We start from the raw sequence: 25,607 nt of genomic DNA on the forward strand, positions 1-25,607 counted from the left end.
TAAGAATCTTTTAAACCACTTCTCTGTCAAGTTCTCCTACTAGACACTGCTGTGAATTATTCTCTCCGCTTTATGTATACCAACTTCAATTGACTATGTGCTCAAAACTGTTGTAGCTGTTTACATGCTGTTCATATAGGCTATTCACGCCGCTCAACGTTTTTACAAACAAACTGAAAGTCTCTTAAACTACTTCGAGTGTCCCGTTCTCCCACTGGGCACTACTGTGAATTATTTTAAACTTTTTCAAACGCCGAGAGGATTTTAAACTTGTTCTTTACAATCTACTAGAATCACTTAAATCATCTGAGCACGCTATTTAAACTTTTTCAAATGCCATAAGGGTTTTTAACTTCAAGTATCCCGCAATCACTTATCTGTCAGGTTCTCCCAACATGGCCATGTTTCAAAAAGCAAACTTTTCTTCATCAGGGGAGTCCACGTTGTGTCTTTTCTCCTCACTGTCGGGTATCTTCTCTCAAAATGAATGGTGTTTTCTAACAAACTTACTTACAAAATGCTTTTTTTAAAAGGTCAGCAGATCGAAATTCCACCAATGGAGAGTCTCCAGGTCATACATCATCATATTTGTCATCTACTCACATTCATTCAGACTGAACAGCTGAATTAAATACCTCCTGTGCAGTGTTGTTCAACAAATAAAGTTATATCAATGAAGCCCATTCGATTTCTTCATTCAACCCAATGGGTGTCACAGTTTTCAGCTTGAAAATCCAATGCTGTTCACAATAGTTTAAGTTTTTCTTCTGATCTCCACCTCATGGATTTTCATCCATAATATCAATGATTGTCCATCTAAGCTGGTCAAACTGATGATTTAGGTTTATGCAATGGGCAACTATCGGGGCCTCCATTGTTCTAGTTTTGATCCTCGACCTGTGCTCTATTAATCTGGTTTGGTTTTTTTTTTGTGTATAATCTGTTTTTATTTGCAGGCCACAACAAACACCAATATGCAAATTACAGGCTGCCATCAACATACCATAGTGACAAAACATGTGGTACAATAGAATAGATAACAAACAATAACGAAATAACCATGCCAGTGCAGTACAGCATTGCTAGAAGACAAGAAAGTTACAGCAGCATAAACAGTAGCAAACTGCATTTGGCAATTAAACTGAGAAGGCCAATGCCCCGATTGAACATAATAAACATATGAACCATAGAAGCCCCCCCCAACCCCCTCCCCCCACCCCACCCCACACTGGTATGTGACTTTCAAAAAGTACAATATGTGGTTACGTGGTAGGCGATAACTGGTACCATCATCTAGTGAGTGAGCTGAACGCTGCGGAAGCTATAAGCCTCAGGTGTTATTATGATCAGCAATCCATTTTTGGTAAGGACTCCATATAGCCTGAAAAGAAGGTAAACGATTCTGGTGGACAGCAGTAAGTCTGCCCAGTTGGTATAGTGAGAAAAGGCGATGCTGTACTGCCGCAAGAGAAGGGATCGTAATTTGTTTCCAGTTTATAGCCAACTCTGTCCGAGCTGCAATAAAGATTTCCAAAACCAATTTCTGAGTTGTTGTACTTTGTTCAGGCATAGGCACACCTAATAAGACATGCCAGGGCTGTGCCACGCAAGGCACATTTAACATTTGGGAGATCCATTGTAACAATCCCTGCCAATAACCCTGAATTCTGGGACATGACCACCATATATGTAGATATGTACCCTGGTCCCCACAACCTCTCCAGCAGCAATCTGAAATATGGGGGTAGAATCTGTGTAAAGCTTGGGGTGTATAGTGCCAGCGATAAAGCATTTTGTAACAATTCTCTTGGAGACCCACAGATATCGAACATTTGCCAGCTATTGTATAAATAATATCCCAGTCCTTGTCATCCAAGCAGCCCGGGAAGTCTAAATCCCATAATGCCCTATATTTGTGGACCACCTGTGTTATATTATTAAACATTGTATAGACTTTGGATATAATTCCCTTTATAAACGAGGCATGCTGACAAAGAGTTTCAAATAGAGTGTTTTTAGACCTCAAGGTACCCCTTCGTATACCAGTATGAAGGAAGGACGATATCCTAGCATACAATAGAAAATCCAAAGTGCTACCAGGGTGCATATCGCTGAGTTGCGTTCTGGAGAGCACCTTACCCTGTTGTAACATATGTTCCAAGCGTATTACCCCAGACCTCCGCCACTCTGCATGGCCTGCAGAGCGCTCTGAACTGGGCACTGCAGTATTGGTAAATAAGTGGGTTAACAAGGAATGGTGTTCAGGGCCCACCAATTTAGATTTCCATCGGTGCCATATCTGCATTGTAGTACGCAAAGCAAATGGATAATATTCAAATTTGCCCCACGTGGCACTAGGTTGCCACGGCAACGCCGTAATAGGAAAAGAGCCTAGCAACCCTTGCTCAAGTCTCACCCACTGAGGAATATCCCTAGATCCATGGAGGGCCACCATGGCGCGCAACTGGGCCACATAGTAATACCATAGTAAGTTAGATAGATGTAAACCTCCCCTAGCTTTAGGTAAGTACAAAATAGACCTCGCCACCCTGGGGGGGCGTTTCCGCCAAATAAAACCACAGATGAGATGCTGCCATTGTTTGAGCAAGGTAGATGGTAAACTGAGAGGGATAGTGGTGAAGAAGTACAGGAAACGAGGGAGGACATTCATTTTAATAATGGCCAAACGACCCATCCAGGAGAATATCTGACGATCCCATCTACGTAAATTCTCGCGAATAGTAGTCACCAGGGGAGTATAATTTAAAGCAAACAATTGGCGGACGTGTGGCCCAATCTTAACACCAAGATATTTCAAAAAAGAGGGAGCCCACAGAAAATGAAATTGGTTTTTAAGGTCATGCGCTACATTAGGCGAGAGGGTCAAATTAAGTATTTCTGATTTATCATAATTGATGCGCATCCCGGAAACCGCCGAGAAGCCCTGTAGCTCTACCATTACTCCTTGCAGTGATGCTTCAGGGTCAGAGAGAGTCATCATAACATCATCGGCAAAGAGTGATATTTTAGATTGAACGTTGCCACCCCAGATCCCTTTAATATTCCCGATCTCACGTATCCTAGTAGCAAAGGGTTCAAGGAACAATGCGAATAGCAGAGGTGACAATGGGCAACCCTGCCTCGTTCCCCGCTGTATATCAAAGGGAGGACCATATCCACCATTAACCTTAACCCTGGCCATGGGAGCCTCGTAAAGCTTCCGTATCCACATCATAAAAGCATTCCCAAAGCCCATTTTGCCCAAGACTTTAAAAAAAAAACCCCAATGGACAAGATCAAATGCTTTTTCTGCATCTAAAGCTAAAAGCACCGCTGGGATTTGCTGCTGATGTACTAAATCGACAATGTTAACTATCCGCCGTACATTGTCGGCTGCTAAGCGACCCGGGACAAAACCCACTTGATCGTTATGGATCAATTCAGGAAGCACCCCATTAAGCCTAGCCGCTAAAACTCTGGCCAGTATTTTCAAATCAATATTGATTAACGAAATGGGGCGGTACGAGCTACATTTAGTAGGGTCCCTCCCTGGTTTCGCCAGAACGGTAATTCCAGCAGTGTTGGATTCGGTCGTTAAGGTTTTACCCTCAAGTAGAGAATTAAAAGCCTCTGTCATTGGGCCAGCTAGTTGGGAAGCAAATTTACGATAGTACCCTCCCGTGAAGCCATCTAAGCCGGGTGCTTTTCCAGGTTTAAGTTGCTTGATGGCAGCCAGAACCTCCCCAACTTCTAACGGTTTATCTAACATATGTTGCCAATGCTCACTGAGTACCGGCAACTGGACCGTATTTAAGTACCGCTCTATTTCCGCCTCCCTAATGTTGGAGTCCTGCGTGTACAGGGTAGAGTAAAAGGCAGTGAAGGCCTCCCTAATTTCCTTGGACACTGTGAGCATATTCCCTGGGGCCTTCTGTATCTTGGGTATGGTCGTTCTAGATTGAGCCGCTTTTAACTGCCTGGCCAGATACTTTCCTGCCTTGTTCCCTCCCTCATAAAACTGATGCTTGAGAAGCATTAATTGGTGACTGACTGCCGCGTCATCCAAGGCCCATAATTTGTCTTTAAGGGTTAAAATTTGTTGGTAGATAACACCTGATTGGGTTCGACTGTGAGTTTGGGTCAATTTAGTCAATTCCTGCAGCCAAGCTTGCCTTTGACTCTCCCTTTCCCGATTACAATGCGCAGCCCGGGCAATGCACACCCCCCGGACCACTGCCTTGGAGCATTCCCACACAACCAGCGGGGACATATCCTCCGTTTGGTTAGTCTGAAAGTAATCTTTCAACGTGGTGTCCAGTTGACCTATAAAGGCAGTGTCTTTAAGCAAGCAGTCATTGAGACTCCAAGATCTAAATCCCTTGTCCATATCTCTAAAATTACACACCAGCCAAACCAGTGCATGGTCCGACCAGGTGATGTTGTCAATGTCAGTTTGGATAATGGAGTTCTGTAATGTCTTGGATATGAAGAAGTAGTCGATTCGTGTGTATGTGCTATGGACATGTGAGTAGAAAGTATAGGCCCTGGATTTTGGGTATCTAGCCCTCCAGATATCCACGAGGCTCCAGTCCTCCATAATCTTACTCCATCTGTGCCTAGATTGGGGGTCAGAAATCTTCCCGGAACTGGAGTCGAACAATGGCACCTGAACAAAGTTGAAGTCTCCCCCGATGATAAGTTCCCCTTCTACATGCCTGTGCAGTAAATCTCTGAACTCCCGAATAAATTGAGTTTTATGAACATTAGGAAAATATACATTAACCAGTGTGAAAACCTGCTTGCCCACATGTATCTTAACCAGCACAAATCTCCCCTGGGGATCACAGATATGAAACAACTCCTCGTGCGCAAAAGAGGACGCAAAAAGTATACCCACCCCAGCATATTTAGAAGTTTTTGTACTGGCTGCCCATAGTGCATCTGGGTACTGCGGGAAGTGCAATAACTTTTGGTGATGTTTCCTAATGTGCGTTTCCTGTATAAAGACTATTCCCGCCCCTTGCCTAAGGAATTCCCGCTGTAATAGGGTACGCTTATGTGGCATGTTGATCCCCTTGACATTGAGGGATAACAGTTTAGTTGCCATACTTCTCATCAAATGTGAGGAGTCTGCTACCCCCCTTGCCATTCACCATCATCTGAAACCGTGCAGCTATTAATCTGGTTTTAATGGCCCTCGATGTTCTCCCAACATAATTCTTTGGACATGGGCATTGTATGATATATACCACATTCTCGGAGGCACAATTAGAATCCCTTCTCCTTGTAACATGATATCCTGTAATGGGATCCTGCCACTCTGTATCTTCTATCTTGTTTGCACACATATCACACCATTTACATGCCCTATGTTGGCCCTGCTGGAGCTCATGTCCAGTCCCTCTCAAAATGTCTGCATGGACCACCATATCCTTAATATTTGGTCCTCTAGTCATGGCAATCAGGGGTGGTTCTTCAAATTCATTATGTATTGACAAAATGTGCCAATGTTTGCGTATTGAAGCAATGATCAAAGCTGTAGCTGTACTCTGTGGCAGTATGAATGTTAATCTGGTCTGATCTTTCTTGTTTTGATACTGTAAAAGTTGTTCCCAATCAGTGTATTTAGCCCTCTTATAGGCTCTATTGATTACTTTCCTTGGATATTCCCCAAGTTTGAACTTCTGTTTCAACCATTCTGCTTGCTTCTCAAATTCTTCTTTGGTGGAACATATTTTCCTATACCGGAAGAACTGACTTACCGGTAGTCCTTGTTTTAAGGAAAGGGCATGATGACTATGGTATCTTAAGAGGGTATTTCTCTCGATCATTTTGTGGTGAACTCTTGATCATTTTGTGGTGAAAATCATCCAAATAGGTGATTTTCTTCTGATCACTGAAAGAGATAAAATGTAAGTTGGAACTGACACCAATATATTATTTTTGACCACCACTTGGATGGATAGATGTGTTGTCGCTCAAACTCAGCCACATAGATATTCGCTACAGATGGGGCCAGTGATGACCCCATTGCTATACCATGCACTTGATGGTAAAATTTCTAAGGATGCGAATCGTTTTTTAATGATTTAAATTATCGTCCGATATTTTTAATATCGTCATTAATCATTAAAGAGTGCGATACAATAGAAATTCCCCCGATTTATTGTAAAAAAATCATTAATCACTAACAGGAAGTTAGTGCGCACTACCCATTGTTAGTGCGCACTAACAGAAAATGATGCAATTTGACACTTTTCAGGTCAGTTAAGGTCAGTTAGGAATGAATATGTATTCCTATTGGCTGCCCTCTTATTTATTGATGTTACCAAGGTTCCCACTGAGGTGATGGTTTAATATATGGGGGATGGGAAATGGAAACGGTTGGTAGCTTGACAAAGGGAAGGGAAAGGGGGAGGTGAAGGGCCAAGCAGTCCCACTCCCTGGTCTCTGAAGGACAGATCTCTTCAGAAAATCAGAGCTGCTGAATGCAGGGGATGTCTCCCCCTTCACATCCCTCTTACCCCCCCCCCCCCCGTCCCGCCCCATTCACTGTGCTCAAGTTTGCAGTTCCTGTGTTAAACTAAACTTCTTTTTTTTCACTAGAGTAGAATAAAATAAAATGAAGTACTTTGTGTATTAAACTAAAGAAACTTTACATAAAATGAAAGTAAGTACTTCTCTATATTCTACTTTAGTGAAACAAAACATTTAATAAAGAAACTTGCAACCTGAGCTTCAAAACATTAACATACTATAGAAAAACTAAACAAAAAACTTTATTATTAATTTATTATATTTACAGTGGTTAAATTTAAAGAGCAGGCTGAGGCTAGACTGGCTACTGGCTAGTGGCTACTGCTGGCACTGTCACTGCTGCAGCCTGCTGGCACTTTTTTTCTCTTTCTGGCTAGTGCATGCTATATCTGGAAGCAAAATGGCCACGGGGGACAGCACCAAGCATGCGCGGCTTAGTGTGCACATCTAGCTAAATAACATTTCCTCAAATGTTACTTTAAAACCATTAAGTTACAATTTTTGATAGTGCACACTAACTCGCGTTAGTGCGCACTATTCAGAAAAACGATATTTTTACAAAAAAATCATGCCGATCAGATTTTTTTCTCCCCCCAGCCGATCCAGATTGTTAAAATGATCGGGCACACAATTCACATCCCTAAAAATTTCTCACCAAATCTGAAATAATTGTTGGTTAATACCAACTCTAGCAATTGAATGAGAAAAGGTATTAGAATCCGGCTCACTCCTCTTTCTTTCACCAACCATTCGGTCACCACTTTGATAGCTTCTTCTTGTGGTATCTGCATATATAAAGACTGGAGGTCCATAGTCACTAGCCCATATTCATTATAATCCAACCAGATAGCCTTAATTTCATTCAAAAACTGTATGGTGTCCTTCAAATAAGAATGGGCTGCTATATATTTTTGAGATGCGGCGACCAGAATTGAACACAGTATTCAAGGTGCGGTCTCACCATGGAGCGATACAGAGGCATTATGACATTTTCCGTTTTATTCACCATTCCCTTTTTAATAATTCCCAACATTCTGTTTGCTTTTTTAACTACCGCAGCACACTGAGCTGATGATTTCAATGTAATATCAACTATGACACCCAGATCTTTATCCTGGGAAGTAACTCCTAAAATGTAAACTAACAACATGTAGCTACAACATGGGTTATTTTTCCCTATATGCATCACTTTGCACTTTTCCACATTAAAATTTCATCTGCCATATGGACACCCAATTTTCCAGCCTCACAAGGTCCTCCTGCAATTTATTACAATCGACTTATGATTTAACTACTGTGAATAATTTTGTATCATGTGCAGATCATCCCTGATACAGTTCAGCAGGGTCAGGCCAGAACATTTTCCGAGGCCATTGCCATCCAAATGAAGTAAGTCCAGCGGGGCTAAGGTCCTCCTCTGAGGTCAAAGGATCAACAATTCCAGCCAACGCATACCTCCTTTTCCCAGCCATCAGACAAACCATCCCTTTTTGCCAAAGATCTAGGCTGAATTTCCCCCATATGGCTCATCAGCGTGTGTATGAAACCAAAGATTGAACCACTATCCACAAGGTTCAATGTTGTAGAATGGCGACTGGAAGGGAGGAAGCATATTATTAATTCACAGCCTGTGCCAAGAAGCATAAGCGCTAGCTCTCCATCACCCCAGAGTCTGAACAGCTGCCTTGGGAAGCCCAGCAGTAGCTGCAGACACCCTTGGATTAAGCATTCATATGCATGTACATAGGGCACCCTTGAAGAGGGACATCATAGAGTGCTGAAAATGTTTGCGATTTTTTTTTGTTGCCTCCTAGTTATAAGTAAATAATTTGCTTGCATTGATTACTGCTGTTTAGTGTTAAATAAAAGTTTATATTTAATATAGTTATGGGGTCTGGCCTGGCGTCTGGCCTGGAAGAAAACTAAATTTTTAAACTATTATTTCAGCAGTAATTGAATCTTAATGTCTTGTCAGATAAGCTATGGAAGAACCAAGGGGGCACCATTGTTGAGTTGTGATTAGGGCATTAGTTGACCTTAATCTGGCCCTGTGGTCCTGTATATCATGCAGATTTGATAAACATTTCCTTTTCTCTCTCCTATTTCACTTTTTCCAGTACAAAGAACCTTTCCAGAGCCAAGTGGAGGCGAGTCAAGCTGACCTATCTAATCTTCTGGAGCAGAGCAGTTCCCATCAAAGTATAGTTAGTAGCCTAGAGGGGCAAATGGAAGTATTTCATGTAAACACACAGCAATATTTGGACCAGGTGAGGACATGTGAGGGACCTCTACTACTACTACTTAACTACTACTTCACATTTGTATAGCACTACACAACATATGCAGCATTGTGCAAACATACAAATAGCCCCTGCTCTGTAGAGCTTACAATCTAATAAGATAAACATACAGGACAGAGACGTGGGGTATGTCATAAAGCAAGTCAATGGTTAAAATGAAAAGAAAGTTATTTAACAAGACTAAAAGCAGACAATCAGGCCTAAGATTTAAAAACTGTTTCAAAAAGGTGGGTCTTTAGATGGATTTAAACATGACAAGAGAGGAAGCATGACGCACCAGCTCAGGAAGATTTTCCAAGAGCACGGTGCAGCCACGTGGAAAGCATGGAGTCAGGAATTGGCATAGAGAAGAAAAGCGCAGATAGCAGTGACTTATCTGATGAGCAGAGTGCACGAGGAGGGGTTGGAGAGAGATAAGAGAGAAGAGATAGTGAGGAGCCACAGAGCGAAAGCATTTGTAGGTGAGAAAGAGGAGATTGAACTATATGAAGAAGACGATAGGGAGCGAATGCAGTGACTTCAGAAGAGGGGTTATATCAGCATAGTGGCTTTGGCAATAGATAAGTTGCGCAGTTAAATTTAGGACAGATTGCAGGGGAAAGAAATGGATCACTGGGAGACCTGTGAGGAGCAGGGTGTAATAGTATAAGCAGGAGGAGATGAGAGAGGAAAGGGTTCTGGTATGGGTGCAGTGACTTTGGTGAAAGATAAGTCGTGCAGCTGAATTTAGGACAGATTGCAGGGAGAGAGATGGATCACTGGGAGACCTGTGAGGAGCAGGGTGTAATAGTGTAAGAGGAGGAGATGAGAGAGAGGAAAGGGTTCTGGTATGGGTGCAGTGACTTTGGTGAAAGATAAGTCGTGCAGCTGAATTTAGGACAGATTGCAGGGAGAGAGATGGATCACTGGGAGACCTGTGAGGAGCAGGGTGTAATAGTGTAAGAGGAGGAGATGAGAGAGAGGAAAGGGTTCTGGTATGGGTGCAGTGACTTTGGTGAAAGATTAGTCGTGCAGCTGAATTTAGGACAGATTGCAGGGAGAGAGATGGATCACTGGGAGACCTGTGAGGAGCAGGATGTAATAGTGTAAGCAGGAGGAGATGAGAGAGAGGAAAGGGTTCTGGTATGGGAGCAGTGACTTTGGTGAAAGATAAGTCACACAGCTGAATTTAGGACAGATTGCAGGGAGAGAGATGGATCACTGGGAGACCTGTGAGGAGCAGGGTGTAATAGTGTAAGCAGGAGGAGATGAGAGAGAGGAAAGGGTTCTGGTATGGGTGCAGTGACTTTGGTGATAGATAAGTCGTGCAGCTGAATTTAGGACAGATTGCAGGGAGAGAGATGGATCACTGGGAGACCTGTGAGGAGCAGGATGTAATAGTGTAAGAGGAGAAGATGAGAGAGAGGAAAGGGTTCTGGTATGGGTGCAGTGACTTTGGTGAAAGATAAGTCGTGCAGCTGAATTTAGGACAGATTGCAGGGAGAGAGATGGATCACTGGGAGACCTGTGAGGAGCAGGGTGTAATAGTGTAAGCAGGAGGAGATGAGAGAGAGGAAAGGGTTCTGGTATGGGTGCAGTGACTTTGGTGAAAGATAAGTCATGCAGCTGAATTTAGGACAGATTGCAGGGAGAGAGATGGATCACTGGGAGACCTGTGAGGAGCAGGATGTAATAGTGTAAGAGGAGGAGATGAGAGATAGGAAAGGGTTCTGGTATGGGTGCAGTGACTTTGGTGAAAGATAAGTCGTGCAGCTGAATTTAGGACAGATTGCAGGGAGAGAGATGGATCACTGGGAGACCTGTGAGGAGCAGGATGTAACAGTGTAAGAGGGAGGAGATGAGAGAGAGGAAAGGGTTCTGGTATGGGTGCAGTGACTTTGGTGAAAGATAAGTCGTGCAGCTGAATTTAGGACAGATTGCAGGGAGAGAGATGGATCACTGGGAGACCTGTGAGGAGCAGGGTGTAATAGTGTAAGCAGGAGGAGATGAGAGAGAGGAAAGGGTTCTGGTATGGGTGCAGTGACTTTGGTGAAAGATAAGTCATGCAGCTGAATTTAGGACAGATTGCAGGGAGAGAGATGGATCACTGGGAGACCTGTGAGGAGCAGGTTGTAATAGTGTAAGCAGGAGGAGATGAGAGAGAGGAAAGGGTTCTGGTATGGGTGCAGTGACTTTGGTGAAAGATAAGTCGTGCAGCTGAATTTAGGACAGATTGCAGGGAGAGAGATGGATCACTGGGAGACCTGTGAGGAGCAGGGTGTAATAGTGTAAGAGGAGGAGACGAGAGAGAGGAAAGGGTTCTGGTATGGGTGCAGTGACTTTGGTGAAAGATAAGTCGTGCAGCTGAATTTAGGACAGATTGCAGGGTGAGAGATGGATCACTGGGAGACCTGTGAGGAGCAGGATGTAATAGTGTAAGAGGAGGAGATGAGAGAGAGGAAAGGGTTCTGGTATGGGTGTAGTGACTTTGGTGAAAGATAAGTCGTGCAGCTGAATTTAGGACAGATTGCAGGGAGAGAGGTGGATCACTGGGAGACCTGTGAGGAGCAGGATGTAATAGTGTAAGCAGGAGGAGATGAGAGAGTGGAAAGGGTTCTGGTATGGGTGCAGTGACTTTGGTGAAAGATTAGTCGTGCAGCTGAATTTAGGACAGATTGCAGGGAGAGAGATGGATCACTGGGAGACCTGTGAGGAGCAGGATTTAATAGTGTAAGAGGAGGAGATCAGAGAGAGGAAAGGGTTCTGGTATGGGTGTAGTGACTTTGGTGAAAGATAAGTCATGCAGCTGAATTTAGGACAGATTGCAGGGAGAGAGATGGATCACTGGGAGACCTGTGAGGAGCAGGATGTAATAGTGTAAGAGGGAGGAGATGAGAGAGAGGAAAGGGTTCTGGTATGGGTGCAGTGACTTTGGTGAAAGATAAGTCATGCAGCTGAATTTAGGACAGATTGCAGGGAGAGAGATGGATCACTGGGAGACCTGTGAGGAGCAGGGTGTAATAGTGTAAGAGGAGGAGACGAGAGAGAGGAAAGGGTTCTGGTATGGGTGCAGTGACTTTGGTGAAAGATAAGTCATGCAGCTGAATTTAGGACAGATTGCAGGGAGAGAGATGGATCACTGGGAGACCTGTGAGGAGCAGGATGTAATAGTGTAAGCGGGAGGAGATGAGAGAGAGGAAAGGGTTCTGGTATGGGTGCAGTGACTTTGGTGAAAGATAAGTCGTGCAGCTGAATTTAGGACAGATTGCAGGGAGAGAGATGGGTCACTGGGAGACCTGTGAAGAGCAGGATGTAATAGTGTAAGAGGAGGAGATGAGAGAGAGGAAAGGGTTCTGGTATGGGTGCAGTGACTTTGGTGAAAGATAAGTCGTGCAGCTGAATTTAGGACAGATTGCAGGGAGAGAGATGGATCACTGGGAGACCTGTGAGGAGCAGGATGTAATAGTGTAAGAGGAGGAGATGAGAGAGAGGAAAGGGTTCTGGTATGGGTGCAGTGACTTTGGTGAAAGATAAGTCATGCAGCTGAATTTAGGACAGATTGCAGGGAGAGAGATGGATCACTGGGAGACCTGTGAGGAGCAGGATGTAATAGTGTAAGAGGAGGAGATGAGAGAGTGGAAAGGGTTCTGGTATGGGTGCAGTGACTTTGGTGAAAGATAAGTCATGCAGCTGAATTTAGGACAGATTGCAGGGAGAGAGATGGATCACTGGGAGACCTGTGAGGAGCAGGATGTAATAGTGTAAGAGGAGGAGATGAGAGAGAGGAAAGGGTTCTGGTATGGGTGCAGTGACTTTGGTGAAAGATAAGTCATGCAGCTGAATTTAGGACAGATTGCAGGGAGAGAGATGGATCACTGGGAGACCTGTGAGGAGCAGGATGTAATAGTGTAAGAGGGAGGAGATGAGAGAGAGGAAAGGGTTCTGGTATGGGTGCAGTGACTTTGGTGAAAGATAAGTCATGCAGCTGAATTTAGGACAGATTGCAGGGAGAGAGATGGATCACTGGGAGACCTGTGAGGAGCAGGATGTAATAGTGTAAGAGGAGGAGATGAGAGAGAGGAAAGGGTTCTGGTATGGGTGCAGTGACTTTGGTGAAAGATAAGTCATGCAGCTGAATTTAGGACAGATTGCAGGGAGAGAGATGGGTCACTGGGAGACCTGTGAGGAGCAGGATGTAATAGTGTAAGGAGGAGGAGAAGAGAGAGAGGAAAGGGTTCTGGTATGGGTGCAGTGACTTTGGTGAAAGATAAGTCATGCAGCTGAATTTAGGACAGATGGCAGGGAGAGAGATGGATCACTGGGAGACCTGTGAGGAGCAGGATGTAATAGTGTAAGCAGGAGGACATGAGAGAGAGGAAAGGGTTCTGGTATGGGTGCAGTGACTTTGGTGAAAGATAAGTCATGCAGCTGAATTTAGGACAGATGGCAGGGAGAGAGATGGATCACTGGGAGTCCTGTGAGGAGCAGGGTGTAATAGTGTAAGCAGGAGGAGATGAGAGAGAGGAAAGGGTTCTGGTATGGGTGCAGTGACTTTGGTGAAAGATAAGTCATGCAGCTGAATTTAGGACAGATGGCAGGGAGAGAGATGGATCACTGGGAGACCTGTGAGGAGCAGGATGTAATAGTGTAAGCAGGAGGACATGAGAGAGAGGAAGGGTTCTGGTATGGGTGTAGTGACTTTGGTGAAAGATAAGTCATGCAGCTGAATTTAGGACAGATTGCAGGGAGAGAGATGGATCACTGGGAGACCTGTGAGGAGCAGGATGTAATATTGTAAGCAGGAGGAGATGAGAGAGAGGAAAGGGTTCTGGTATGGGTGCAGTGACTTTGGTGAAAGATAAGTCATGCAGCTGAATTTAGGACAGATTGCAGGAAGAGAGATGGATCACTGGGAGACCTGTGAGGAGCAGGATGTAATAGTGTAAGCAGGAGGAGATGAAAGAGAGGAAAGGGTTCTGGTATGGGTGTAGTGACTTTGGTGAAAGATAAGTCATGCAGCTGAATTTAGGACAGATTGCAGGGAGAGAGATGGATCACTGGGAGACCTGTGAGGAGCAGGATGTAATAGTGTAAGCAGGAGGAGATGAGAGAGAGGAAAGGGCTCTGGTATGGGTGCAGTGACTTTGGTGAAAGATAAGTCGTGCAGCTGAATTTAGGACAGATTGTAGGGAGAGAGATGGATCACTGGGAGACTTGTGAGGAGCAGGATGTAATAGTGTAAGAGGGAGGAGATGAGAGAGAGGAAAGGGTTCTGGTATGGGTGCAGTGACTTTGGTGAAAGATAAGTCATGCAGCTGAATTTAGGACAGATTGCAGGGAGAGAGATGGATCACTGGGAGACCTGTGAGGAGCAGGATGTAATAGTGTAAGAGGAGGAGATGAGAGAGTGGAAAGGGTTCTGGTATGGGTGCAGTGACTTTGGTGAAAGATAAGTCATACAGCTGAATTTAGGACAGATTGCAGGGAGAGAGATGGATCACTGGGAGACCTGTGAGGAGCAGGATGTAATAGTGTAAGAGGAGGAGATGAGAGAGTGGAAAGGGTTCTGGTATGGGTGCAGTGACTTTGGTGAAAGATAAGTCATGCAGCTGAATTTAGGACAGATTGCAGGGAGAGAGATGGATCACTGGGAGACCTGTGAGGAGCAGGATGTAATAGTGTAAGAGGAGGAGATGAGAGAGTGGAAAGGGTTCTGGTATGGGTGCAGTGACTTTGGTGAAAGATAAGTCATGCAGCTGAATTTAGGACAGATTGTAGGGAGAGAGATGGATCACTGGGAGACTTGTGAGGAGCAGGATGTAATAGTGTAAGAGGGAGGAGATGAGAGAGAGGAAAGGGTTCTGGTATGGGTGCAGTGACTTTGGTGAAAGATAAGTCATGCAGCTGAATTTAGGACAGATTGCAGGGAGAGAGATGGATCACTGGGAGACCTGTGAGGAGCAGGATGTAATAGTGTAAGAGGAGGAGATGAGAGAGTGGAAAGGGTTCTGGTATGGGTGCAGTGACTTTGGTGAAAGATAAGTCGTGCAGCTGAATTTAGGACAGATTGCAGGGAGAGAGATGGATCACTGGGAGACTTGTGAGGAGCAGGATGTAATAGTGTAAGTAGGAGGAGATGAGAGAGAGGAAAGGGTTCTGGTATGGGTGCAGTGACTCTGGTGAAAGATAAGTCGTGCAGCTGAATTTAGGACAGATTGCAGGGAGAGAGATGGATCACTGGGAGACCTGTGAGGAGCAGGATGTAATAGTGTAAGAGGGAGGAGATGAGAGAGAGGAAAGGGTTCTGGTATGGGTGCAGTGACTTTGGTGAAAGATAAGTCGTGCAGCTGAATTTAGGACAGATTGCAGGGAGAGAGATGGGTCACTGGGAGACCTGTGAGGAGCAGGATGTAATAGTGTAAGAGGGAGGAGATGAGAGAGAGGAAAGGGTTCTGGTATGGGTGCAGTGACTTTGGTGAAAGATAAGTCATGCAGCTGAATTTAGGACAGATTGCAGGGAGAGAGATGGATCACTGGGAGACCTGTGAGGAGCAGGATGTAATAGTGTAATAGGGAGGAGATGAGAGAGAGGAAAGGGTTCTGGTATGGGTGCAGTGACTTTGGTGAAAGATAAGTCGTGCAGCTGAATTTAGGACAGATTGCAGGGAGAGAGATGGATCACTGGGAGACCTGTGAGGAGCAGGGTGTAATAGTGTAAGCAGGAGGAGATGAGAGAGAGGAAAGGGTCCTGGTATGGGTGCAGTGACTTTGGTGAAAGATAAGTCATGCAGCTGAATTTAGGACAGATTGCAGGGAGAGAGTTGGATCACTGGGAGACCTGTGAGGAGCAGGATGTAATAGTGTAAGAGGAGGAGATGAGAGAGAGGAAAGGGTTCTGGTATGGGTGCAGTGACTTTGGTGAAAGATAAGTCATGCAGCTGAATTTAGGACAGATTGCAGGGAGAGAGATGGATCACTGGGAGACTTGTGAGGAGCAGGATGTAATAGTGTAAGAGGAGGAGATGAGAGAGTGGAAAGGGTTCTGGTATGGGTGCAGTGACTTTGGTGAAAGATCAGTCGTGCAGCTGAATTTAGGACAGATTGCAGGGAGAGAGATGGATCACTGGGAGACCTGTGAGGAGCAGGATGTAATAGTGTAAGAGGAGGAGATGAGAGAGAGGAAAGGGTTCTGGTATGGGTGCAGTGACTTTGGTGAAAGATAAGTCGTGCAGCTGAATTTAGGACAGATTGCAGAGAGAGAGATGGATCACTGGGAGACCTGTGAGGAGCAGGATGTAATAGTGTAAGAGGGGGAGATGAGAGAGAGGAAAGGGTTCTGGTATGGGTGCAGTGACTTTGGTGAAAGATTAGTCGTGCAGCTGAATTTAGGACAGATTGCAGGGAGAGAGATGGATCACTGGGAGACCTGTGAGGAGCAGGTTTCAGCAGTCTCAGCAAGAGTTGGTGAGACAGTGGATAAAAGGGTTCAGAAAGTATGGGACAGATTTTGGCACTGTTACAGAAAAAGAAACAGCACACTTTAGCAGTATTTGGATATGCATGGAGAAGGAGAGAGAGGAGTTGAAGAGGACTCCTAGTTTATGGGCTGAGGGGCCTGGGATGACAACCATGTTATCCACAGAAACAGAGAAAGGAGGAAGAGGGGAGTTGGGCTAGTGGGGAAAGATAAGGAGCTCCATCATGGCCATGTTGAGTTCAAGGTGGCGGGGCATCCAGATAGCAGTATCAGACAAGCAGACACTGATCCGGCACTGGATTTCTTCTGTAGAAAGATAGATGTTAGTTATCAGCATAAAAATGGTAAGGAATCAGAGTACCAAGGGAATTAGTATACACGGGAAAAAAAAGAGAATCTCCAGAAAAGTTGGATTAAGGGAAGACCCAATGCCTCATGGGGTAGTGTGCATGAAATAGAATATGAGCAAATGCCCTAAGCTCCCACCAATTGCTGTCAGTGCAACCTCCTTATAGCACTGGTTAAATAAAGCCCAGAAACCAATCCCACTGCTACAAGAAAATTGGTTCTTACCTGTAATATTTGTTCCTGTAGTACCACAGATCAGTCCAGTCTCCTGGGTTTTGCGTACCTGCCAGCAGATGGAGACAAAAAGTTTCACTGACACAGTACATAACCCAGTGTGCCAACTGCAGTCCTTCTGTATTGACCTGTACCCAAGCCAAGTTGATAAAACCCCAAAACGTTAACAGCAAACTCACCCCAATGAACAGAAGAATAGTGACACTGCAATCAACAGGAAAACTCTGACCCAGAAATTAAGGTAAACAAGCAGCATGGAGAACCACTAACAACTTTGCATTACATACAAATCATCAGAGCGAGCAGGCGACTTTCCCACCTTCAACGGGCAGGTCTCTGGACTGATCTGTGATACTACAGGAATGAAAATTAGCAGTCAAGAACCAGTTTTCCTTTCCAATACATACTCAGATCAGTCCAGACTTCTGGGATGTATCTAAGCACCCCTAAACTCGGTGGGACCTGGAGATCTGTCACCAAAGTCCATGGGAATTGGAACCCTAACATCCAAGTGATACTGTCTGACGAAAGTGTACAATGACTTCCAAGACACTGCCCTGTAAATCTCCTGCGAAGATACCTGCTGAGCCTCAGCCCAAGAAGTCACCTGAGAACGTGTCGAGTAAGCTCTCATGTCCTCAGGTACCGTTCAACCCTTAGGTATAAATGTGGGACCAATTGCCTCTTTAAGCCAACGCACAATTGTAGCTTTAAAAGCTTGACACTCCCTCTTTGGACCATTCCACAAAACAGAAAGTGATCCTATCCATGAAACTCATTAGTAACTTTCAATTACCTCAACAGTGCATGCCTCACATCCAAGAGCCTAAGATCTCTTGCATGAAACATGGAGGAATCCAGATCTGGAAAGTTCCAAAGTCTGATTAACATGGAACACTGAAACTATCTTAGGCAGAAAGGTGGGTACCGTTCGCAATGACACCACTGATTTTGAAATCTGCAGAAATGGACTCGGTGTGACAAATCCTGGAGCTCTAAAATCATCCTGGATGAACAAATAGCCACCAGCAAACCAACTTGAGAGTCAAGTCCATTAAGGTTGCCCTCTTTAGTGGTTTCAATGGAGCTTCACACAAACCCCTAAGCACAAGATTAAGATTCCAAGATAGACAGGTCTTCTTCACTGGAAGCCACAAATTCCTCACTCCCTGAAGAAAACAGATGACATCCGGATGCGCAGACAGAGACTAACCCTGTACCTGACCTCAGAGACAGGTCAAAGCTCCCACCTGTACCCTAAGAAAGTTAAAGGCCAAACCCTTGACCAAACCCTCCTGAAAAAAAGATAAAATATGTGATACAGTAGCTTAAAGAGATGGCACCCCATTAGCAATACTCGAAAACTTTCCAAACCCGCCCATACGCTAAAGATGTGGAAGATCATCTGGCCTGCAACAAGGTGGTAATAACAGGTTCGAGATATCCTTCCTTCTCAGCTGTCCCTTTCAACAGCCAGGCTGCGAAACAAAAGCGGGCCGCCTGGTCTGAAAAAATTGGGCCCTGGTGGAGAAGATTCAAGATATCGTCGAACCTCTGCAGTCTGTCTTTGGCCATGTTGATGAGATCTGCAAACCTTGGAAGGAATGGCCATTCAAGAGACACCAGAATCACTTCACTTGGATGTTTCTCTATCTGTCATATCACCTTGCTCACCAGAGGCCATTGAGAAAAAACAAAGCAGAGCACCTCGAGGCCATGGCAGAACCAGAGCATCTATGCCCTCTGCCCTGTGTTCTCTTTGCCAACTGTGAAAATGAAACCCCTTGGCATTTTGTCTAGTTGCCACTAGGTCCATATAAGGTGAGCCCCATCTCACGAATAAGATGCATTGCCAACTCTGAGAGCTCCCACTTTCTGGGGTCTAAGATCTTCTGACTTAGAAAATCCTCCTGAACATTGTCAGACTCCTATGACATCTTGATTCCCAGTTCTTGGATTACCTGTGGAATTAAAGGCCACAGCTCCTTTCTGAAGAAGAGCCACACCACTTTAGGATCATCTCCCTCAGCCCGGGGACCTCTTCATCCATAGCCTCCATATCAGGGGCATCCGGTAAAGCACCTGTACCTGGGGACGCCCCTGGAGCTGCATCAGATTCCTTGGAATTGTCAGTGTCCTGACACGTATCACCAGATCACGAAAAAAAGCCCAAAGCCCATCGAACACCCTCTGTAAGCTTCTATTTTGGAAGGAACCAACCTTTCTGCCGTGGTCTGAGATCCAGACTCCCCCCAACCTGGCCTTGCAATCTCCTGCAGTTTTCCTGGCCAAATAAACCTTGAACATCAGGAGAATAACGCAGTTGAAAAAGGCTGGAACTCCTTGAAGTCCCGATCAAGGGGAGAATCCTCAACATCAAAATTACCCAGATTCAGAGGAAAATCCTGTATTTCAGAATCTCCCTGGTCTTCCACATTGCCAGTCCAAGCTGGAGAAAGTGTAGGAGGAGAACTCCCTACCTCTCCCGCTTCCATTGACAGCCCTGCTGCAAGACACAAAATGGCAGACATTCCCACGCGGAAAAGGCCAGTGCACATTGCACACTTAGGCCCCTGAGAAGCCATGGCCTACTTTGATCAAGAAGGAGGCACTCCCAATGTGCCTTCTCCAACTGCCACGTACCTGGAGCATAAGCCATCCCTGTTAAGTCTTGCACATGATCCACCACAAGAGTGGCATTAAATGCCGGGCGCCATAACAAGTGGACTGGAGCCACGCGCCTAAACACCAAGCACTACTGCCCCAGGAACTTACTTGCATTAAGGTATAACCACCGGACACCAGCCCTGCACCCGCGATTACTGCCGCCACCGACCGACCAAACCTCCAACTCACACAAGCCAAGGAAACAGACAAAGGCTCTTTTTTTTTTTTTTCAAATAACTTTAAAGACCTACCACCAGCCAAAGGCAGAAAAACAAAGGAAATAATTCCCTGCAGAGCTGTCAGTTGGTCTCTCCACTAGCTCATGGAGGATGAGGATCTAGACCACCAAATGCCCATCCCATGGACCTCTGGACCGAGCTATCAGAAGGATAACCAACCCCCTGCTCGTCTACCTCAAACAAGGGGGGGTGTGGTCCCACCAGGCTCTCACAACCCCCAGGGAGGATGTAAAAATCATCCTTTAAATTCTTTCAAATATTTTCTTTTCTCTCTCCAGACTGCAGGTTTTGCACTATCTACCATCTGCTGGAGACAGAGAAATACTGAGGGCCTGCAGGTGGCACACTGGGTTATATACAGTGTCAGTGAAATGTTCTCTGTCTCCTCTGCTGGCTGATCTGGGTAAGTTACTGCAAGTTCAAACTCCTGCGTATATAGCACAGATTAAGTAATCCCACTTCTAGCAGCAGTCACTGTCCGTGCAACCCCCTGCATATAGCACAGACTAAGCAAATCCCAGAGACACAATCCTCCTTCTACCAGCAGTCACTGTCTGTGCAACCCCCTGCATATAGCACAGACTAAGCAAATCCCAGAGACAGAATCATCCTATCACAGTCACTGTCAGTGCAACCTCCTGCTTATAGCACAGACTAAGCAAATCCCAGAGACACAATCCTCCTTCTACCAGCAGTCACTGTCAGTGCAAACTCCTGATTATAGCACAGACTAAGCAAATCCCAGAGACACAATCCTCCTTCTACCAGCAGTCACTGTCAGTGCAATCCCCTGCATATAGCACATACTAAGCAAATCCCAGAGACACAATCCTCCTTCTATCACAGTCACTGTCAGTGCAACCTCCTGCTTATAGCACAGACTAAGCAAATCCCAGAGTCACAATCCTCCTTCTACCAGCAGTCACTGTCAGTGCAAACTCCTGTTTATAGCACAGAATAAGCAAATCCCAGAGACACATTCTTCCTTCTACCAGCAGTCACTGTCAGTGCAACCTCCTGCTTATAGCACAGACTAAGCAAATCCCAGAGACACAATCCTTCTACCAGCAGTCACTGTCAGTGCAACCTCCTGCTTATAGCACAGACTAAGCAAATCCCAGAGAAACAATCCTCCTTCTACCAGCAGTCACTGTCAGTGCAATCTCCTGCTTATAGCACAGACTAAGCAAATCCCAGAGACAGAATCGTCCTATCACAGTCACTGTCAGTGCAGCCTTCTGCTTACAGCACAACCTCCCGTTCTTCCTCTCATGCCATTCTATTTACATAATCTTATTTTTTTGATTGGCCTCTTCACCCTTTGGCCTGCTTACAGTGACAGAATTTTTATTGAGGACCATCAGAGGACACAGTGCTGTATAAGTAAAGTGTCACAGGGAGCTTCTAGTGTAAGGTTTCAGTACTTTGTGCCTTGCTTCAGGTCACCTAGCGAGTGCTGGAGAAGGACAGAGGCACTTGAGTTTCCAGGATGTTCGGTTCTATGTTGTACTCCTGTACTATGTAGGTGCTCCCTTCTCTCACATACTAATTTCCTCCTGCCAGAACTCAACTCTTTCCTCTCTGAGATTTCCTTTCTTGTCCACAGAGCTTATTTCCTATTGCCAGAACGTATGCCCTCCCTCTCTCACATCTCCTTTCTCCTCCTTCTCTCACACTGATCTTGCAGATTTCTCTGGAGTTTTTGGAGGAGGCAGGTACATTGCAAGTTTATGATATTGAAGAACTCCGCAGCTACCGAGTTCCTCCTCCACTTGTTGTCCTGGTAACTGACACCCTATGCATGATGTTTGGGAGAAACAGTGGTTGGGAGAATGCCAAGCAGCTCATTGGACAAGATAATTTCTACCAGGCAAGTGATCATTCATATTTTGTCTATAATTTGCTATAGGACTTTGTGTGTACTCTTATGAGTTTCCTGGGATTCTATGTAGGCTCTGAATGTTTCCTTGCAGATTCTCCAAGATTCAAAGTGCCTCTCCAAAATCCCTCTAAGGTTGCTTCGAGGCAGTGAAAAAAAAACAGAAAATAATAACTACATAATAAGATTAAACTGATCAGACTTGTGGAACTAGATGAGGCTTTTGAAATGCTAAAAGTATACCAAAGGTTAACCAGAAGACAAAAGTATGTTAAAGGTTAGCCTTAAGTTTGTTTCTGCTTTCTGGGCTCAACTTACAAAAAATCCTATGACTTAAAAGAATGCAGTCTTATTATATATGGGATAAAATAATAATATCAACCAATTGTAAAATGTTAAGCAAATAAACAAAGTAAGCTGTTGGTGTATAGGTTTAGGGGAAGCGATGTATTTAACTGTGATGGCTCAGGAACTCTGAGCTGAGCATTTACTCTGCATTGCTTGGTAAGCTGCACTGCATCTAAGACATCTTACAAATATTTATACCCAATTGTTGGATGTAATTGTATATTTGTTTAATTGTTCAATCTGTTTGATGTAATTTTCTGTTCCTTGTTCCGTGTAAACCGAAGTGGTATGCACTAGTGCATGAACTCCGGTATATAAAAGCCTTTAAATAAATAAATAAATAATAAAGATTTTTCTCTTGCTGACTGTTGGTATTTAGTGTTTTCTAGTGCCTCTTCATTTTATTCCCCATGTGAGGCGCTGTGGCTATTAAGTAATGGAATTTTCCTTTCTCCTGTTCTTCCCCTGTTTATGCTCAAAGAAATTCACATGATTTGGGTATTTGACAAAATACTAACAGCTGAAAGGAAAATTTGACTTCTAAAGTTTAGGAATTTTAGTTTGGACATTTTGAATTAAACCTCAAAGACACAGGACAGGTAATTTTGTGGCACAACTTACTTCTGTGGTCCTGAGCAGACTCCCTTGGTAGACGTGGAATGAGTATATGTGATTGAGGTGCACCTAGGCATGTTCAGATAAGCCCTGGGAAGAGGAGAACTCATACCCCCTACAACTCAGGGTAGACTCAGACAGTAAACAAGCATGTCCTTGCAGTGTAGGGAAGATAATATAATATAAGATTCTGGTAACTAAGGACTAGTCGTAGTGTTTAGGGTGAGACCGAATAGTAGAGTGACTGAATGTTTGCTTTGTCTGTTTTGCCAGAGTGTTCAATAACTTTAAATCTTGGGTACTGTAATATTGGGCTGCAGCCAGCCTCACTCACCCTCCAGATGCTTCCTGATGCTGACGCAGCATGGCCTCCCTAGGTGCATGCGCACTGCTGCCTCTTAAAGGTTCTGTGGTGAGAAAACTCACTGCAGCGCTGTCGGATGATGTCATTGGGATGATGATGATGATGATGGGATTTAAACACCAGCTCTTCCCTTCTCAGATGCTTTTGCAACAGGTCTCCTGTGTTCCAGCAGTACTAGTTCCTTCAGCGTTCCTGCCTTATTCCTGCTTCTATTCCTGAATGTTCCTGCCTGGCCCCAGTTTGTCTCTGTCTAGTCTTGCTCCTGGTTCCATCTTCTGTCTCCCACATCCTGCCTCATTCCTGCCTTTCTCGTGGTCTGTGTTCTTGTGACTTGACTCTCAGTGTTAACCTTGGACCAGACCTGGACTTCATCTTGCCTCTGACCTGCCTTGACCTCAGATTGGACCTGGACTGCACCTTGCCTGCTGCCTGCCTTCACCTTGGATTATATCTGGACTTCACATTGCCTTCTGTCTGCTTTGATCTCAGATTGGACCTCAAGTTTGTTTGCTCTCAGCCAGCCCTGAACTTGGTTGGTACCTCAACTTCTGTCTTCACTGCCTGCCTCTGCCTCCACCTCAACCTGGCCATGAGCCAGCCTATTGCCATCATCTTTGCATCAGGCCAGGAAAGTCCTGCTGGCCACCAGAATCTGTGGGCTCAACCCAAGGGGGAGGCGATTGGCTAGACAGAAAATCTAGTCCCATGCACAACAGCTTCTACCCATTAAGGCTGGAGCAAAGGTTCACTACCTCATGTCGTGAGGCCAAGAGCTCCGCTGATTCACCAGTGCTTCGTCTTCTGCAAGGACTGGCCTTATAAGTCCAGCTTCTCATAGGGTCTGTGCCAACACATGGACTCCATTCAGTTGCAGAGAATAGCCCTCAGCCACCGGTTGTCATGCTGACTTCCACTGCAGCAATCTCCATCTGGGGCATCTGGCATTTGTCTTTCACTTACCCCCCATTACGATAGGAAGCACAAGTTCTACAGGGGGTTCCTGAACCAGTGTCAGATTGTTTTTCAATTACAAGCAGCAAGCTTCCCCTCAGAATAGGGCAAGAGTGGCCTACATTATCTCCCTCCTCACTGGACAGGCCTTGGCCTGGACATCCCCACTATGATTATGATCTAAACAACCTCGCTGAGTTTCTGGTTTATTTCTATAGAGTTTTCACGGAATCAGGCCGCTCTCTTCTGCTGTAATCATTCTTTTGCATCTCTGCTAGAGTTTGAAATGGTGGGCCAGTAGGGAATTCAGGTCCAGACTCTGGCAGCAGAACTTCACTGGAATGAAGAAAGTCTAACAGTGATATTCTGGCAAGGCTTAGCCACCCAGATCAAAGATGAACTTGTTGGGTGGGCAATTCCCACATCTCTAGATGCACTGATTACCCTCTGCACTCAGATCTACATCCTTTTCCAGGAGAGGTCTCGTGAGTGAAGCCAATCCCACACTGCACCAGGCTTGCCTCCTGTGTTCCAGCACCTTCTTTTGGTCCCTACCAAAGAGTGTAATCCTTTGGCTACTCAGGCCATGTCACAATACACTACGAAAAGAAAACCTAGAGAGGGGTTTCATTCACCCCTCTTTGTTGCTTGCAAGAGCCAGATGCTTCTTTGTTGTCAAAAAAGACAGGTTCTTTAAATCCTCTATTGACTACCATAGCCTGAATGCCATTACCATTAAGAACAAATATCCATTACCCCTTATCTCTGAGTTCTTCAACCAGCTCCAGGGGGATACGATTTTCACTAAGCTGGATCTTCCGGGAGCCTATAACCTGATAAGAATCAGACTGGGGAATGAGTGGAAGACCACATTTAATACGAGAGCAGATATTACAAATATCTTGTCATGCCCTTTGGGCTGTCCAGTGCTCCAGCAGTGTTTCAAAATTTCATAAACAAACTCTTCAGGGATTTCCTGCATATGTGTGTCCTGGTATACTTTGACAATATTCTAATCTTCCAGACATTTCCCCAATACCGGTTACAGATCAGAACGGTCCTCCATCTTTGTGAAAACAGGCTTTATGCAAAATTGGAAAAATGTTCCTTCGAACAGTCAGAATTATCCTTCTTAGAATATATCATCTCCACACAAGGTTTGAAGATGGATGCTGCTAAACTCTCAGCTATCAGGGAATGGCCCCATCTGGTAGGACTCAAAGCACTTCACTTCTTGGGATTCACAAACTATTACCGCCAATTTATCCCCTACTACAATTCACTTACTGCACCACTTACATCCCTAACCTGCAAAGGTGCTAATTCTAAAGATTGGCCCGAGGATGCCATTTGGGCATTTGAACAACTCAGAGAGACCTTCGTGTCTGCATCCTTCATACAACATCCAGAGCCAGTCTGGGCATTCTTTCTTGAGGTGGATGCCTCCTTTGTCAGAGCAGGAGTTGTCCTTTCTCAAGCAGCCCCAGTTGGAAAACTTCATCCTTGTTCCTTCTGTTCCTGGAAATTTTCCTCTGCAGAAAAGAATTAAGCTCATTCTCGAGGAGTGGCAACATCTCCTAGAGGGGCCAGACATCCCATTACTACTACTACTGATCATAAAAATCTTCTTTATCTACAGGAGGCTAAGAGACTCAATCTCCCCCCAGCC

At 44.9% G+C, this 25,607-nt stretch overlaps 1 protein-coding gene across 1 annotated transcript in view; it reads left to right on the plus strand.

Moving 5' to 3' along the window:
* DNHD1 (dynein heavy chain domain 1) overlaps positions 1-25,607 on the plus strand; it is a 792,986-nt gene that overhangs the window by 576,729 nt on the left and 190,650 nt on the right. Inside the window, exons 30-31 of the mRNA XM_029601740.1 lie at positions 8,655-8,804; positions 21,469-21,651. Of these exons, the coding sequence (XP_029457600.1) occupies positions 8,655-8,804; positions 21,469-21,651 (333 nt within the window). The remainder of the gene's footprint in view (positions 1-8,654; positions 8,805-21,468; positions 21,652-25,607) is intronic.

The sequence above is a fragment of the Rhinatrema bivittatum genome, chromosome 5 (assembly GCF_901001135.1).
Source record: "Rhinatrema bivittatum chromosome 5, aRhiBiv1.1, whole genome shotgun sequence".
Lineage (NCBI taxonomy): Eukaryota > Metazoa > Chordata > Amphibia > Gymnophiona > Rhinatrematidae > Rhinatrema > Rhinatrema bivittatum.